A 17,624-nucleotide genomic window follows, 5' to 3' on the forward strand; every position below is an offset into this window, starting at 1 on the left:
GTGCACTTTGACACCCCGGTGAGCAGTACATCCTAAAGAAACCGAAAACTTCTTAGTGCAGGAGGAATGTCCAAGCACTACAAAGGAGGGCAGCTCGAAAACATCTTGCTGTTCGACTCCCATGAGGCCGAACGTGGATGCCTTCGTGCACAATAAGTTCAATCGGCTACAAGTGGTTGTAAGGTACGTATTGATATTCAATTTGGGCTCGTGTGGACCAGGTATTACCCAACTATATTACGTTTCTTCTTTGTACCTTTCTTTTCTCGAAAGATTTCGGAGGACCATTTATTTTTTATATATGATCCAACGCTATAGACAATGGTGTTATTAAAAGGGCTGCAACCAGTCAACATTCAGCATAAAAGCATAATTTATTGGCGGGCAGGAAAGGTAGGGGCGTTAAATATTGCAATCTTCCACAATTGGGCCATCCGTTAAATATCAACTAAAATATCGGCCGGGGACATTACGATTTCTCCAAATCTCACATTTTGTACAAGTTGGTGCTAATAAGTGCGTTAGAGGTCTCTGAGGCTTTTAAAACAATAAACTTATGTGGGGACAATTCGTCTGTCCATTTTTCAAACGAATTTCCTTGTAAGCCAATTCCGCTCCACAAGGGTGCGGCGAGAAACACGACGCGAGACGAAACAATGACGGTGATTCGGAAAAAAAGACAATGTGGGGAGAACATGGTTTTTGAGCAAGGACACGCCCCGAATGTATGGCGACCGGGCACGGTATGATTCATCTTGATTTTGTTTCTGTCACTGCAGTCTGAAAAACGGTTAGGGTGTTGGTCGCATATTTCGGACAAACACAGACTTTGAATGCTTATCTTTAAAAGAAAGAAATTTTTCAGAGTTTGAAGGAGCTCGGGAAAACCATATGCGGTGGGAAAATGATTGGCCGAAAGTCACACAAAACCTGAAAAATCGCTTAAAAAAGGCGAGGAGAATATCAATGCCGTCGGTCTGGTACAGAAAAGTATGCAGACCAAAAGCCAACAACAAAACAAGGCATTCCAGTTAATAAGGGTCACTCGGGAACTTGCTTCGCGGCAACGCTTATTTATGCAACTAGATTGTTCAAAATCTCTTGAACGTCTCGATATCTAATTTCCCAAGTTTAAACCAATCTCCGTCTTCATTTCTCTTATATCTTAGGTCAGATTCACTGTCCAACTTGTCATCCCAAAATGCACTTGATCTTCTTCCTCAAAGTCATTTATTCCCGTCTCCTTTAAACATAAGCAAAAGACGATGGTTTTATTCATTCGGCATGTATAACTGCAACATAGTATAAGATAAAGTTCTGAAAACCATATAATACTAGAAAAAAAAATGTCAGTAAAAAAAAACCTCATGGGCAAGGGACCGGTCATTATTTAGTGGGGGGTGGGGGGGGGGGGGAGAAAAAATTGGGGGGGGGGGGGGGGCTTGAAAAATTTTGCTAGTGAAAGTCTTTGAAATTTAAAAATGACTTTTAGGGAAAATTTTTAAATTTTTTTTACTACAATCCATGGGTGTTTTTTTTGGTTTTCGATAAACTGGATGCCTTCAAAGGGGGGGCCTTGAATTTTTGGCGTCACTGACAATTTCTCCTCCACCCCCACCCCCCCCCCCCCCCCCACCTCCAAACTTAAATAATGACCGCGGTCCCTAAATGTATTAATTTTGATTCCCAAATTTTGCTCTGAAATAAATGATTTCCATTGAAAATAAAAATATAAATTTCTAAGTCAGCAAAACAACAATTTATATCGTGGAAAGAAAACTGATAAATCGAAAATAAAAAACCCAAGAGACATATTAAATAAATTAATTATAATTGTGATTTCTCTAACTTGACAAACATGTTTGCGGATACCATGCTACTCTCAGGTATGGACCACAGTCATGAATTGATTTTGGAGACAAAAAAAAATGTACAGCAATATCCATTTGAACATAGTAGTAAATTCTTTTTAGCGTTTCTTTTAAATGAGTTATCTATAGTATGATTTTTTATAAACTCTGGAATGAACCTTTCTGAATGAACACTGAGGTTTAATGGCTACCATAAGCCGATTACTTATGATGCACCCTTCTTAAACGTAAAGTAACGGTGTGAAATGTGTGAAAACGAGGCTAAGATAGAAATAGAAAAGAATCAGTTGGACCTCTAACTTAATCTCGCTTCAATATCACTAATGCTTGGTAGTAAATCCAAAGGGAGCTAGATCATGTGCAACTCTAGCCGCTTGTTTGTTAAGATTCAGTCTTTTTATCTATGCAGTTTGACTTTAACATTTAAAGATTATATAATCTAACATCAAATAAACGTATAACATCAAACATTTTTGTGAAGTAGCTGAGTAAGAATTCGTCACTTGATGGTGGTTTTTGTATTTGGCACATCAGAGGAGGTCTTGATCAGTTTGGTCGCCAAAACGTTTATCTCGCTGTAGTTCATTAGAAGAAGTGTCGTTCTGGCCCGTCAATCTCGTGAGTGAAAATACTTGAAAATAATATCATTGAGTCTCGTATTCGTCGTCATTTCGCTGTAATGCCATTGATTTTGTTAAAGGATCATAAATTCTTCTTGGTGACGGCAAAAATACTCTGTAATGTAAATCTTCGTTACAATGAAAGCAATGATACGCTTTGGACATGGCAAGAAGACATCATTTTGTTTTCCAGAAACATATATTAAAAAGACGGTGGTCTCATTGGGACAATTACTCAACATCCAAGCATTTGAAGGCTAACAGCCATATTCCAAAGCCGTCCCGTAATAAAGTTCCACGTCCATCAACCAATGCCATGGACAAAAGCAACGCCGGATCTTTATAGTTACCGCGCCCTTTTCCTTAGAGCTGTCACTGTTGGCGGCAGATAATGGTACGATGGTTTAGAGCTAGAGCTAATCAAGTTTATTGCAATGATATTTTCGTGAATCTAGGCTTTAGAAAAAAAAATTTTCATAACTTTATAAAATGGAGCAAATAGCTTTAAGATAATAGATATATTACTTAACATGAATCCTGGATACAACTTCAGCATTTTTATAAGACAGTTATTTCCTTTTTTTATATTAGACTTCATTTATATGAACGTACATGTCATCACAAGTCACGTGATACGCCGTGCGTGATAGATAGGGGGTAGATCTGTTCGGTGGATGTGCTTATTCGTTCATCGCCTTTGGTCACAAACAGGTAACAAACTCTGTCGGTCATCTAGTTTCCCGCACATTCTATATCTTGCTTATAAATTGCGTTCATTACGTCGCGATCAAAAAATGGGAAGAACATCTACACCTTTACCAGGACGCCCAATGCCAATCCATTCTGCTTACTGCAACTACCAGTACAGCAGTTACGAGTAGACATACTGAAAATGGCGCCAATTCTCAAAGGCTTAATATACTTATTCCCTCTGTCCCTGGTGGTAACGAGGATGTCCTAAGAGAACAACAGAAATCGCCTTTGCAAGCAAACAAGCGAGAATGAGAACGTTGACCCCCGACAGCGAAAAAAGAGAAGAAATTTCTTCAAATTTCGAAACGATTGTAAAACAGTTTAAAGAACTGCAAGAACAAAACGCCAAATACTAGCGGCCTTAAAGAAAGCCAGCAGGACAAAGACAACAGCAAGACCAAGATTACTGTCTCAAAGGCTGGTTGCAGTAAGAAAGTGGCAATATTTAAAAAAGCAAGCTATTTTTATTGCTAATTTTACTGGGAATTCTTGGCGCGAAGAGTAGTTGGTATAATTATGCGCGGTATAATTTATGCAATGCTAAAATTGGCGGGAAACCCGCCATGGTAGTGTTAATGCTACCAAACTTTACTATTGATTTCCAATAACAAGACACTGAATGATAATGATAATTTCCTTTTTTGTAAAGGAATTGATTTGATTTCGATTTTTTCCCCAATATTATACAATCACAGCCATAAAAATAATGAAAACATTATTACTATGTCTAAGAATAACTTAAGGTACATCTTATGATTTTAATGAATTATATTATGTTTGAAATAAATAACATGAAAAAAAAAAAAAAAAAAAAAAAAAAAAAAACGAAACAAAACAAAGCAAAAACAAATGGATGCTAAAGGAGTAATTGTCGGCCAAATGCCAAAATTTCTAACAAATTTTGTCTCAAGTTTTAATATATGGGTACTTGATATAATTTCAGCTGCCCTTAAAAGTCACTTTCTGACGAGAAGAAAGAGAAACAAAAGAGAGCGTTCAGGGGCCCTTGGAAGGCATCAAAAGATGCAGCGGAAAACACAAAGAAAACAAAATGTGAGTAAACTGAATTTGCAACGATTATGACTTTGTTTAATAAGAAACTTTGACTGACGGTGTTTTTTTTTTTTTTCTTTTTTCTTTTAGCTCCTAAATCCAGATCCAAGGCAGCGGACTTGTCAACCTCGCTATCACCAGGGGACAAAGAGAAAGTCAAGGCAATTATGAACTGGAGTATATGTCATCAGAGGAGTCGATGTCAGAGGCGGATGACCAGGCTGATGACGATACAGCGGACAGTGGCTCTGATAACGAAGGGGGCCCTACTAAGCAGAGTAAAGTTTTAATAAAACACCCTCTGCCATGGAGAAGCCCCCTAGCTAATCAGTTCATGGAAAGCATGGACCGAAAGGCAAAAAGGAGGCTGTCAGAGCGCAGTCTCACCATGCTTTTGAAGCGGAAAATCGGGGAGCCGTCAAGACGCCCAAGGCCATCTGGAGGTCCCGAATGGGCATTGAGAGCCTAAAGGTTTTTATCAAATCAAGGGCACTGGGACACCGAACGTGGTTGGGGTTTCTACGAGTTTTATGAATTAAATCTTGTGTCACTGTTCCTCCGTTCCTTTGGCCTGATTTCTAGGGTTTTCGTTCTTCTTTCGATTACTTGAACGTTATACTCGTTTACTTGAAGAAATCCAAAGGTCAAACGGTATAGCAGCGGCTATCTAAGCCTATTGACCTTTGGATTTCTTAAAGTAAACAAGTATAATGTTCAAATAATCGAAAGAAGAAGGAAAACCCTAGAAATCAGGCCAAAGGAACGAGGAAGGAACAGTGACACAAGATTTAATTCATAAAACTCGTAGAAACCCAACCACGTTCGGTGTCCTTAATTAAGTTTTTGCAGTTATAAATGAAGTGTACTACTACAGAATATCTAAAAAGAATCGTACATAAGCCACAGATCGATTGACAACTAAATATATTATGATCTCCTTTCACAAATTCTGTCACAAGATGAAACAAACACCTATAATTAATTTACAGAACTAGCATTTTCAATTAGTTGTAGTTAACAAATTGTTCATAGTTAATCAGTCGTCAAGAAAAGGAAATTCACAATAAAAATGTTTCAGTATGATTTATGTCTTTTTTCCTGCTTCTTAGTATAGGTTAGCTATGTTTAAAGTATGAGGTGGTTGTCACGACATATATCGTTTCTATTTTTTTTGGCCTGCCATAAGTGACAATAGCTGAAGACTGATAATATAGTTAAATTTAGCAAATATGATGAGCATAATTCAACTGAGCAAATATGGCTAAGACGCGCTGGTACATCTAAGGCATTAAGGGGGCATTAATCACATATACGGTCAGAGCATATCGCATGGTATATGTAAGGCATAAATCACATATACGGCCTGGAAAAATACAGGGTATATGTAAGGCATTAATCACATATACGACCTGGGCAAAGACAGGGTATACGTAAGGCATTAATCACATATACGGCCTGGGCAAACACAGGTTATATGTAAGGCATAAATCACATATACGACCTTGGAAAATACAGGGTATATGTAAGGCATAAATCACATATACGGCCTGGGCAAACACAGGGTATATGTAAGGCATAAATCACATATACGGCCTGGGAAAATACAGGGTATATGTAAGGCATAAATCACATATACGGCCTGGGGGAAACACAGGGTATATGTAAGGCATAAATCACATATACGGCCTGGGCAAAGACAGGGTATATGTAAGGCATAAATCACATATACGGCCTGGGAAAATACAGGGTATATGTAAGGCATTAATCACATATACGGTCTGGGCAAAGACAGGGTAAATGTAAGGCATTAATCACATATACGGCCTGGGAAAATACAGGGTATATGTAAGGCATGAATCACATATACGGCCTGGGGAAACACAGGGTATACGTAAGACATAAAACACATATACGGGCTGGGCAAATACGTGCACATATCAAATGAGCATTCACATTTACTACCGGGTAAATGTATGGATGATATGATATCTGCTATATATTTGCCGTTTGGGATTTTACTGGGCCATACGGACTTTGCCATCTGTGCCCATGGGATAAATGTGTAGGTACATATCATATACAGTCATTGGGCAAATATTGTTTACTATTAGTCAAATATGATATTTGCCCATATATTTGTCTATATGTTTGCCTACATGACAATCCATTTTTTCGTCGAGTGTATATAGACTAACATATTTGCGCTGTTGCCCCCAACCACACTTGGAGTGGGTTGTTTCCGTAGGTGGATTTTTGACACGGGTCTTGCCCGTGTTGAGATTGCGCTGGAACCCCCATTCCCTATACTACTAAGTGGCCCTTTAAGAAGACGCAATTTAGGTGACAACATTACAAAAAATAGATGAGAAAAAATTCAAGGAAATTTAAAAGATTTTGCGTCATGCATACAATGAAAAGATTAGCTGACAAATTACCAATTTAATTTAAAACAAATTAAAATAGTGTCCAAGTTTTGATAATTTTTGATAGTTTTTAGTGAGGAACTTGTTTGCATATGTAAGAGAATGTGTCACTTTCTGCGCAGGGATAATCGTTCCACCTGCCATCCTTTCTCATCATGGCACAATCTTCGTTATTTTTAGAACCTCCATTATTAGGCTCACCGCTGCTCCATTTAGAAAATGTGAAATTTCTCCTGAAAAATATATTGAAAAATTAATGATATATAGAACATCATCTAAATGAGTAATACAACCATTTGTTTTGAGAGTACGAGTGGCTGGCGTAGCAAGAGTTACAGTGAAGGCCTTTAACCCATGAAATAAAAAATACTAGTCAACGTGTAATAGTCAAAAGACACAAAAGAAAACAATGAAATTAGGGTCTATTAATGTTTATTATCTAATTCACGGGTTTATTGATTTCAATCTGACTCCTTTCGCTTTGTATTCTTTTCATTTTACTCATTAGAAAAACAGCCACAGGTAACCCAAGATCAGCATTAGTATATTATGGAAAGTCCATTTTCTTTTCCGGGGTTGGGAAAAAATTCTAAAAAGTCGTGAAAATCGTTCCAGACATTGCCAGAAACTACTATAAGACACACAGGAAGTTACAGTTGAAGAGATTGAAGTTTATTCAATATTTACGCTGAAAATCGGCAATGTGCAAAATCCACATACATTCTAATGCCGAGCTTGGGCTACCTGTGCAAAGAGCACGCAGGAATGTATTTATATCTTATTTGGGTTTTTTCCCGTAATACGGGCTGATATTTTACGAGTTGCGAATGTATTTTTCCGAGTCCCGTAGGGACGAGGAAAAATACGAGCAATGAGTAAAATATCAGCCCGTATTACGGGAAAAAACCCAAATAAGTTATTTATTATACGACATTGGAAACTGATATGTATTTGTCCCTTTTTGAGCGAGTTTATCAGTACTTTTTGAGTTTTCAAGGTCCGCACGCTATCTCAGAAAAAACGTAAACACAAGGAAACCCATCAAGTGCCTTTAATCTTATTGGTCAATAGGCAAATTACATGACAACTGACATGAAACTCGTCAAACTAGATATGATCTTCGTAAAATAACACTTCGCATCGATTAAAAATGAGTTTACTAACAATCAAAAGTTTTGAAAAGTTAGAATCATGAAGACGAATTCCAGCAAAAAACAAAAAGCTTAGTGAGTTCACTAGTTCTTATAGCTCATCGTCGCTGTTTAATGGATCAATTCTCTTGAATTTCTTCTTAAAACTGGGGGATGGTTCAACCGCCAAAGCATGATGATCTCTACCAAAGTTGATAGAACAGTTATTGAAAACAGCTCCATAAAACATGCTTTGATTGGATTCTGGCTGTTCTGCAGGCTCAAATGGATTGGATGTCAGAGTACTGGAAAGTTGAAGCGGTACTTTAGGACTCAAGGCCGAATCTATCGTTAGTTTTCTTCCTTCGATGTGCTCACTTAATTTGGAAGACATAACGTGCTGTTGCTCTGTTGACGCTTCTGAATAACTATCCAAAGACTTTAGGTTTCTCTGGCCAGTCAGGGCTATTATATTCAGAGGCTCTACGTTTTCTTTTCGTAGCGTTGAAATCATGGTTCTTCGTGCCGAGTGGTTGGTAAAACGGCCTTCAATACCGGCGGCTTTGCACATCTCTTTCATGAACTGTGCCAGCGAGTGCTTTCCAAGTGGTTGTCTCTTGTACCATATCTCTGATGATGGTTTTTGAATGGCTGCCAAGTAGAAAGGAGATTCTGATTTTTTCATTTCTGGTGATACATGAGAAATGTACTCCTTGAATAATTTCACTGGACAACGAGGTCCAGCAGTTGCAAACATCTTAGGATTGAACGGACGATCCGGGACGAACTCATTTTCGCCTGTTCTAGTTTTGCTTCCGCGTTCCTTAATCCATTCCACGTACTCTCTTTCTCCATCTGTTTTGACTTCAAAGTCGCCGTATCTTACACGATGGTGCTCATCTTGTGCTCTCCAACCCAAGTAAACAGTGTTGTGAAACCAAACTGTACGCAGAAGGACTTGAGGATAATTGTTGCCAAGCTGTTGTTTTTGCCATAATATCTGAATATGGTCTGTACTCAGCCCCTGTGCCTTGTTTGGCTTCTGGCCTTTCCCACGCCTACGGAGCTCCTTTCTTTTGCAAGCCAAGGCTTCCCGAGAACGGTTGAATTCTCTATCCAGCAAAATGGAGTATTGTTTGCCTTGTTCTCTAAGGAAGCGGTCGATACTACGTAAATAGGAGGTAAGAGTATCTGGTTCAAATTCATCGCCATTTTGCTTGCGTACTTTTACCACAAAACAGGCTAGTAGTTTGTCCAGCTCATTAGGCGGTATCTCTTCAATTTTTCTTGTTTCTTTAATCGTTTTTGCCCACCTGTAGAAGACTTGTAAATCGTTATGTGTCTTTTTTGCAGTGTTTTTGTTCCTGTTTTCTCTTATGAATGTTGATACTTCATCTTCATCGGCGAAATTAGTGGTCTCGAGCTCGTTGTCCTTCTGTACTTCGACTGTCGTATCCTGCGGGTTTTCAAAAACTTTTAAAAGAACATCGTCATCTATTTCAAAATTGATGTCTAGGAAATCTAGGTCAGTGTTCGTGTTTTAGTGAAGATTTTTTGGGTCACTTTCACCTCGAAACATGATGAAAAAAGTTGCGAAAAGTTGCGAGCGTATTATGCTAGTCCTGTCCCGGTTAAACCGGTTAAACCGGGACAGGACTAGCATAATACGGTGCCATATTTTGCGAGTTCTCTTGACCTTATAAGGTAAAATTACATAATAGTCGTATAATAAATGCAAATATGGTCAAAGAACGAGAGCAAGATAGGAAATGTTCCACCATTAATAACTGATCAAAAACCTTTCGTTTTATCGTGGAATAAGGGGTAATAACAGCCCAAATTGTATCTCAAACCACTGTGAATGGATAAAGTAGGATTGTATTTCAAGCATGTGGAAACGAGTAAGAGGTCTTGGTAAGTAGAACTGCATCATTCGTAAATACTAAACCGACTTAAACAACTAGCTACGATCAATTATAGATATAAGTCCGCTGAAAAACGGCCAAACGTTTGTTTATTTGTTGGGTCAAAATGTTTGCTAAATGTTAGGTCAAATGTTGGCTAAATTTTGAGTCAAATGTTGGATCAAATATGCAGTTGGGTCAAATTTTGGGTCAGATATTTGGCCTTTTTATGTCAGAGGCCTAACTGTTATTTTGTTTTTTTATAAATCAAAGTTTCAACGGTCTGATTTAGAACTGTTCTTGACTAATCAAGTCAAAAACCTAGATATCTGGAGTCGTGCGTTGGGTAGTCCCTTCTTGATATGCCATATTTGATATAACTGTAGTGGAGAGTGAGTTAGCTATCGTATGTACACACAAAATAGAGAAGTGAGATGAACGGTGAGCTTGCAATGATAGAGACATGTGAATAATTGTTCAAGGTGTTAAAAACAGGTCTGTTCGTCTCGCTTTGATGCAAAGGCACGGCTACCTTTCAAGATGGCACAGGGAACTGTGAAGAGGACTATTTGATAAAATCAAAGTTTGGTTCAAAAGGTTAATTCATCAAATCGAAGCTAAGACTGAGGGGTATTCTGGGTAATAATTGATATTCTTGGCATTTGAAGAGTGTTTGCATACATACAGACACATGCAATGAAGAATGACAAAATACTTTGTCGGGTTAAGCTAATTCTTAGTTCTGTAAAACTGCAGTATATAAGATAATCTCCAAAACTTCAATGACTATCTTCCCTTACCCATCTGTCCAACGCCATCTTCCTTCAGTCTTTCTATCATTGGCACCAATCCAAATATTGTTTCCTTTCTGGATGTTCTTCTTGATGAATAGAAATTCTTCTTGGCTTCCAATGCTCAGCAGATTTGCATTGTGTTCTTCACAAGCCATTTGAGCTTCTGGCCATGTTGATATATTATATACGAAGAGGTAGCAGAAGTGATTGCCGTTGGTTTTCCATGTCTCCCAGTTATTTGGACAGCCTATAAAAAACATCATTAGCAAGACTCTTTTTCACTCTTACGTCACCAGGCATTATCTTCTGCTTGTCTTTATAGTTTAGACCCCCTGTAGCAAACCTTAAACTGCTAAATTTATAGAGTTATTTTAAATTAGCAGAGTATTTTTCCTTCCATTTTCCAATCCTCCTCCTCCCTCCTTTATTACACGGGGATTCCAAGTGCCTAAGAAACGAAAATAAGAGCTTAGGGTCAAGGGAGATTCTAAGGATTCTTAAATGAAAAGGGTCCATGGAATAACCCTGATGCAAACCACAGGGAGAATATTTTGAGTGTGGGACCCATTGTTTCAATATATTTGTGTTACCTGGGCACTTCTTTCTATGGCATACTCTTGTTTCATTGAGCCTCTTATTGCAAATTTTTCCTTTTTTGCAATGCCGTAATCTACTTCGCATTCCTTCCCCACATGTTTTGCTGCATGGCTGCCATAGTGACCAAGAGGTGTAATTAATCTCTACGTATAGATTAAAGGAAAGTCAGTTCATAAAATATATCTTGCTATTGTTGTTGAAATATTTGTTTAAAATATATATATTGAAATGATAATGAATATAATTATGCACAAGATAAAAAATATCCACAAGATTTAGTAAACCATCATGGTTTTTAAGTTTTTAAATATTTTTTCCCTCCTCATGAAAACAATCTTGAAACTATTAATGATAAGAGTTCCACTTTAACATTCATGGGAAATTGAAAATTTCATATCAAGAAAACAATGAGTTTTTTTAACTTTTGAAGTGTTCCAGTTACCTGGATATTTATCTGCACAAAGATAGTTGTTATCCCATCCATCCATTCCTTCTTTTCCCATCCACTTTAAGCAGTATAATCCATCAATCAAACCGTTCACAGACCAATGAAATCTGTCAAAAAGAGAAGAAGATAGTGATCCCTATTCCCTTCTGCGATAGCGATTTCATTTCTTCCATGCAGGTGTTTGAGCTTCTGAAATCATTGAATATACAGCCATTTCAAAAAAAGGCTTCTTACTGAATACGGCATACTGAATAGTGCATTCCAAGATGGAAGTGCATTGTGGGTCATAGTGACATTGTATCAAGTAGGATTAATAGTAATAATAATTTTTTTTAGTGTATTCCATTTGAAACAATATACTATCTACATGTAGAGAGTTAATTGCTGTATATTTACTTTTTATTTTAAATTAACGAGAACCAAAATAGTTTTGAACGAATGAGAGCAAGGAAGGAAGGAAGGAAGGAAGGAAAGAAAGAATTAGGAGGAAAAGTTAATAATAAGAAAATAATGAAGGGAAGAAAGAAAGGAAAAGTAGAGGAAAGAAAGATGTACAAAAAAAAAAAAAAGGAAAAAGAGAAAGCATTATTTTTTTACCTATAAGGAGCATCTTGCTGCACACACAAGTAGTTATTATCCCATCCACTGTTTTTCTTCTCCTGAGGTTCACTAATCTGAGTACACCGCATTCCTGGAACTTCATTCATATCTGACCAAAGTATCTTTAACTTTCTCCTTCTCATTATTAACCAGCAGAACTTGTGGTTCAGCCATTGAATGTATTGGTTTCGTTCATAAATATTGATGCAAGTTGTGATGGATTGAATTTTTGATAATCCAATGTAGAACTTAAAATCTCTAGGCCAATGTGGCCAACCTAAAAAAAGTCAAACTTTTTAGTTTGCAATCGCTTGCAAGAGCTTGAAATAGCAAACACTATGACCTGCACGTCGGACAAAAACAACCACAGCAAATTCAATTTTTAGGTGGATGATATGTCATTGCCACCATGTTGGTTGACTATACGAAGCATCCCTCATTAAGCTTTTCTTGTTAGATCAACCAAGATGGCAGCTGTTTTTTTAATTTATATTTCAAGGGATTTTTGGGTCACGTGGTTGCACTCCAAGAGGGACCTAAGCAATTAGAATAGAGAATAGAAAAGAATAAAATAAAAGGAGCCGCCATGATGGATGACATAACAAGTAGCTCAACCAACATGGCGGCTATGACGTCATGTGGGCTTTTGACACTCACATTTACATTTATCTAACATTGGCAGGACTAATCATTCAAAGCTAAAATAATGAAACATCGTTTTGTCTCTTACTTGAGCATTTATTCTTGTTGCAAACTCTCATTTCCACCAGGCTTCCTGTACAAAGTCTTTCATTTTTGCACTGGCGAAAGCGACTTTGATTTCCTCCCCCACACTCCTTGCTACATGGTTGCCATGGTGACCAAGAGGTGTAGTTGCTTTGTAGAACTGAAACGAAATAATCTCAGTCTACTGACTAATAATGCACTCCATAGGAAAATACTCACCTTTGTTATCGTTAGGTGTTACTTTATTCGTGCGTACAGCACAAAGATAATACAAATAAGGACTCCCAGCATGCACTCTGATCCCTACACACTTCATCCCATTGATTGGACCAGAAACTGACCAACCAAATCTCAGTACGCTGTCACGTGGAACACATATATAGTTATCTTGCCAGAAACAGGCATAGGAATCCCTGTGAGGGATGGCCGTGTTCGTGCAGATCATGGAAGACACGCGCCCGGATTTTGACCATACAATGTTGATTTTCTTATCCTCTTTGTAACAAATATTTGTAGTGTTCCATAATGGATCCTCTGGTTCATCCATAGCAACACAGTTTGGATTTTTCGGTTGCTTTCCCTTTGTGAAAAAGAAGTCTTCAGGAAAGTTTGGAAAATCTGAAAAAGAGATAAAATTTATAAAGATCTATCGAACATTATATCCACCGAGGTTACCTTGGTATTGTGAACAGCAAAGTCGGTGTCGGATCCAGGATTTTAAAAACGAGGGTTATAAAAAGGGCGCAACGCAGAAAAAGCTGCTAAGATTGGCGTCACAAATCGGGGATTCCAATTTCATTCTACTGAGCGTAAGGAACATGATTGATTGGATTGCATGAATGGAACCTGCTTCACAAGATCTTACAAAAGGGGGTTCCATGGTACCCACGGAACCACCCCTGGATCTGCCTCTGAAAATAGTGCAACTTGTCGTGCATTATTTTTGCATTAAGTTTCAAGTTGCAGAGTAAATTTTTCCATTTTTCTTCTCTTCTCAATTAACCACCATTTTCCTCTCGATATTTTTTCATATCCAAAGCCAGAGAATTCGTCACCAAGCTTTGATCATGAATTTTAAATATCAGAACTGAATCGAACTTGTCTTCTCACCAAAGCAGTTGTAGAGTATGTTTGTCTGTTTAATGTCCATTAAGCTCAACCCAGTGTTACCAAGATACTTGACTGACGGATCACGTGACTTGAGTGTAGGTTTACCATTTATAGAATAGGTGTGTGTTCCATAGTGCATGATAGAGTAATAGTCATATGGTGTGGAGGGCTTTTTGATACGATTTCTTCTCAGGTAAAATGCTCTTGTCCATCCTTAAAGATAGAATTAAGGAGAAGGTTATCTGTAGAAGTGTGCCGGGAGTCCTACACTTGGGTGACGGGCGAGCGCGTTTTTGCGCGAAATTTATTCGCCAAAAACATTGGGGATAAAACAATATAAAACCCGCTTGGTCGTATTGAGCTTTCCTTTTACAGTTAGCGTGCATTACTTCCAATTTAAATAAAAGATGTCGGCTAAATATTCATCCAATAATTCGCGCAGTCAACAAAATGAAATTTAGGAAATAAAATATAATAAGAAATGATTCCAAACTTATGACGTCATCTCCGTTGTCTGTATTCTTAGTAACGATGGCTCAGAGCCAATCATAAAGCATAGAAGGAAACAATATATTAACGTAGGGATATATAGCTTACTCGGATTAATGTTTCTCCAAATAATTTCCACGTAGTAATCTCGGTCTTGCCGATTTTGTTCGTGGAAAAATCCGATTGTGTGACCAAGCTCGTGTAACACAATCCGAAATTTGTCACAAAATTTTCCTAATGACAAGAGTGACGTCTTGCCGTCCCATTTGCCGACACTGCCACGACAGCTGATAAATGATAAAAATGTAGGGTATTTTAGGTATTAGGAAGAAATAAGAGGAAAATATAAATATTTGGATGGAATGGAATGGGATGGGATGGATGGGACTATATTAACGAATGAAAGGATGAAGGAGTGGATGAACCAATTGAAGGGTAAATGAGATGGAATGGGATGGGTATTTGAATTGATAAGATGAGATGAATGGATAAGCAAAATAAAATGATGGATGAATGGATAGATGGGATGGATGGATAAGCAAATAAATGATGGATGGAATGGATAGGATGGGATGGATGGATGGATGGGATGGATGGATGGATGGGATGGATGGATGGATGGATGGATGGATGGGATGAATGAATGGATGGATGGATGGATGGATGGATGGATGGATGAATGGATAGATGGGATGGATGGGATGAATGGATAGATGGGATGGATGGATGGATGGATGGATGGGATGAATGAATGGATAGATGGGATGGATGGATGGATGTATAAAACAAATATTAATGGTATATATTTCTAATATAATGTGTCATATGCTTACCCCGCTCCATAGTAGATATATACATATTCCTTCACATCATTCGAGTTGGTTTTATTGATAAAACGAATGCAAGTGCCTCTCTCCCACTCAGCCATGGCTGCTTTTATTACTCGTACATAGTTAGGTTTTTGTGCTTTGAAAAATACGACACAAGTTTAAATATGCAGTGTATGCAAACGCATGACTAAAAATCCCTAGAGACACGAGCAACAATGAAACAGCCGCCATCTTGGTTGATCTAACAAGAGAAACTAAAGAGGAATGCTTTGTTATCGTCAGTCAAGATAGTGGTTATGACGTAACATTCGCATTAAATTCTCTATTAACAAGAGAGCGATGACTCAAGGGCACGATCACGTTGCAACCATGACGACACGTTTTGAACCAATCACAACATGGCACATTTCAAGCTATTTACTCGTCCAATCAAAATGCTTAGAAACAACAGTAACGTCACAACAGTTGCGTGCAATGACACTAGAGAAAAACGTTTGCGCATGCGTGCATTTCAGCACGTTTTCAAAGAATTTTGAAGAGTTTGAGTGAGAAAATAAATGTTTGTGTCCTCCAAGTATACTAAAAAGTTCGAGAGTATCCTTTTGTCAGACCAAGATACTGTACTAACAAACACAATATGAAAGAATTAGCCTTAAGTTTCAAGCATGGACACTAAGTTTTGGCATTTTGTGAAGTCCAATTTATCAGGCATGTTTGAAAGTCAAATTTACTTATGTTTTGACTAATAATGTGCATACGGATTAAGAGCATGCGCAGACGTTTTTCACTCGTGTCGCGTGCAATAGTCTCTCCGTAATTTTCTAAAGTAATCTCCAAATTTAACCATCCCACGTACTTTTAACCGCAACAAATGATTCAAACGACACTTACTTATATTTCGGCTCATCTTGTAAAAAATCTTTCCATTTGGCCAAATTTTGTGTCGCGCATCTGCAGCAGCCGAGTAGTCCTGGGAACCAGCGGATGATGTAATCTTGGGGAAAATCATGTCATCTAATGCGTCTTGCGTTCTTCCGGTCAACGATTCTGCGCAGAATGTAAAACATTTAAAAGAGCATTGGTAGTAGGTTATCTTAATAGAGGTCAATAGACCCCTTGTAATACTTCGGACTGCAGCTCAATTTGGAGGACATAACAATAGGTTTCCAATTCTCATGATATTGAAATTCTCTTGTTTTGTCCTGCAAATTGAGCTGCTTTGACGTGACATGCAAGAGGTCTAAAGCATATTATTTACAACCAGATATCTGCACCATTCGAATAATCTTGTCCATAAAAAACCCATCAACAACATAACAAAATACTTGAACAATAAATACAAAGTTCGCTATGGTTCCCTGGCTCCTTAGGTTTTACTGACACTACTCTAGAGTACGATATAGAGTACAAAAAAGGATATAAAAATATCCCAATTTAAGCCAAAGGGAGATGTGTCATGACTTGTCTGGAAGTATAAGATGAAGTTTACTTGTGTTTTTAATGAGAATGGAAATCAAAATGCTTTATATTTTTATTGCTAGGCTTCAAATATGGTGTTTTATTAGAGACGTCGTGATTAGATGAGCTGATAATATATGTTTACGAGATGTCATAGCACATATAACCGAACCCAGGACCTTGAAATGGGAGGTTCGTTTTTCTACCAATCTTAGTTATGCCATTTCTTGAAAAACTAAAATAGCGCTAAACATCATTTCGTACTCCTACAAAGGTGGAGAGAGGGGATTCGTTCGAACAATCAAACCATCCCTAGCGACGGGCCTGGAACCAATGCCATTAGACCGGCCGGGGGTGTTTCATCTATGGCCCTTTCGATATCCATCGCGTCTCCAAAATGAAAACAAGATTTTTCGCATCGGTTTATTTTTCTGATAAACCATTCCTACCTTTGGTATTGGCCTCAACCACAGCGTCCATTGATGTCACATTTCTCTTGTCCTGGAGATTATCCAGCGCGGCATCAGTCAAGGATAGCAATAAAATTACAACAGCAGCTCTCGACCATGTTTCGTGCCTTGAGAACATAGTAAGATATCGATGATATATATGGTCTTCCTGTGGTGGATGATGGCGGTTGTGTCGTTATACAGTATTTTGGTCTCCACAGACACTATACTGCATGTCATTCACACATTGATGTACATGTTATCTTGGGTGACGCATGAAATTAGTGTCCTGATAAATTCTGTAAATGTATAGCGGAAGTTGTGCGTGCTAGTCTGTAATCCAATAGCGGTTTTCCTGTGTCATTTAAT

General features: G+C 38.0%; 1 protein-coding gene across 2 annotated transcripts; it reads right to left on the reverse strand.

The window, feature by feature from the left end:
• Nucleotides 1-6,721: 6,721 nt before the first annotated feature.
• On the reverse strand, nucleotides 6,722-17,577 carry LOC116308601 (uncharacterized). Of its 2 annotated transcripts, none has more exons than XM_031719063.2 (12): nucleotides 17,256-17,577; nucleotides 16,240-16,395; nucleotides 15,352-15,484; nucleotides 14,627-14,805; nucleotides 14,030-14,242; nucleotides 13,139-13,537; nucleotides 12,924-13,079; nucleotides 12,191-12,470; nucleotides 11,588-11,700; nucleotides 11,139-11,288; nucleotides 10,555-10,795; nucleotides 6,722-6,953 (listed from the first exon to the last, which is right to left on the reverse strand). In XM_031719063.2, exons 1-12 carry the CDS (start codon nucleotides 17,392-17,394, stop codon nucleotides 6,791-6,793), a joined length of 2,322 nt encoding a protein of 773 aa, XP_031574923.2. In that variant the 5' UTR covers nucleotides 17,395-17,577; the 3' UTR covers nucleotides 6,722-6,790. The 2 variants fall into 2 exon arrangements, with proteins under 2 accessions (XP_031574923.2, XP_088896112.1); XM_089039986.1 differs by lacking the exon at nucleotides 6,722-6,953 and adding an exon at nucleotides 9,577-10,319.
• Between the last annotated feature and the right edge of the window lie 47 nt (nucleotides 17,578-17,624).

The sequence above is a fragment of the Actinia tenebrosa genome, unplaced genomic scaffold (assembly GCF_029948245.1).
Source record: "Actinia tenebrosa isolate PJP-AT-01 unplaced genomic scaffold, QUT_ActTen_1.0 PGA_scaffold7__59_contigs__length_16204524, whole genome shotgun sequence".
In the NCBI taxonomy this organism is placed as follows: Eukaryota; Metazoa; Cnidaria; class Anthozoa; order Actiniaria; family Actiniidae; genus Actinia; species Actinia tenebrosa.

Bases quoted from the DNA above. Each gene is read 5' to 3' on its own strand.
- LOC116308601 (XM_031719063.2), bottom strand. From the start codon at position 17,394: ATGTTCTCAAGGCACGAAACATGGTCGAGAGCTGCTGTTGTAATTTTA. The intron at 13,538-14,029 runs GTGAGAAGACAA...TCTCTTTTTCAG, and splicing joins CATACTCTACAACTGCTTTG to ATTTTCCAAACTTTCCTGAA. The intron at 6,954-10,554 runs GTAAGGGAAGAT...TATATTTTTCAG, and splicing joins AGATGGCGTTGGACAGATGG to GAGAAATTTCACATTTTCTA.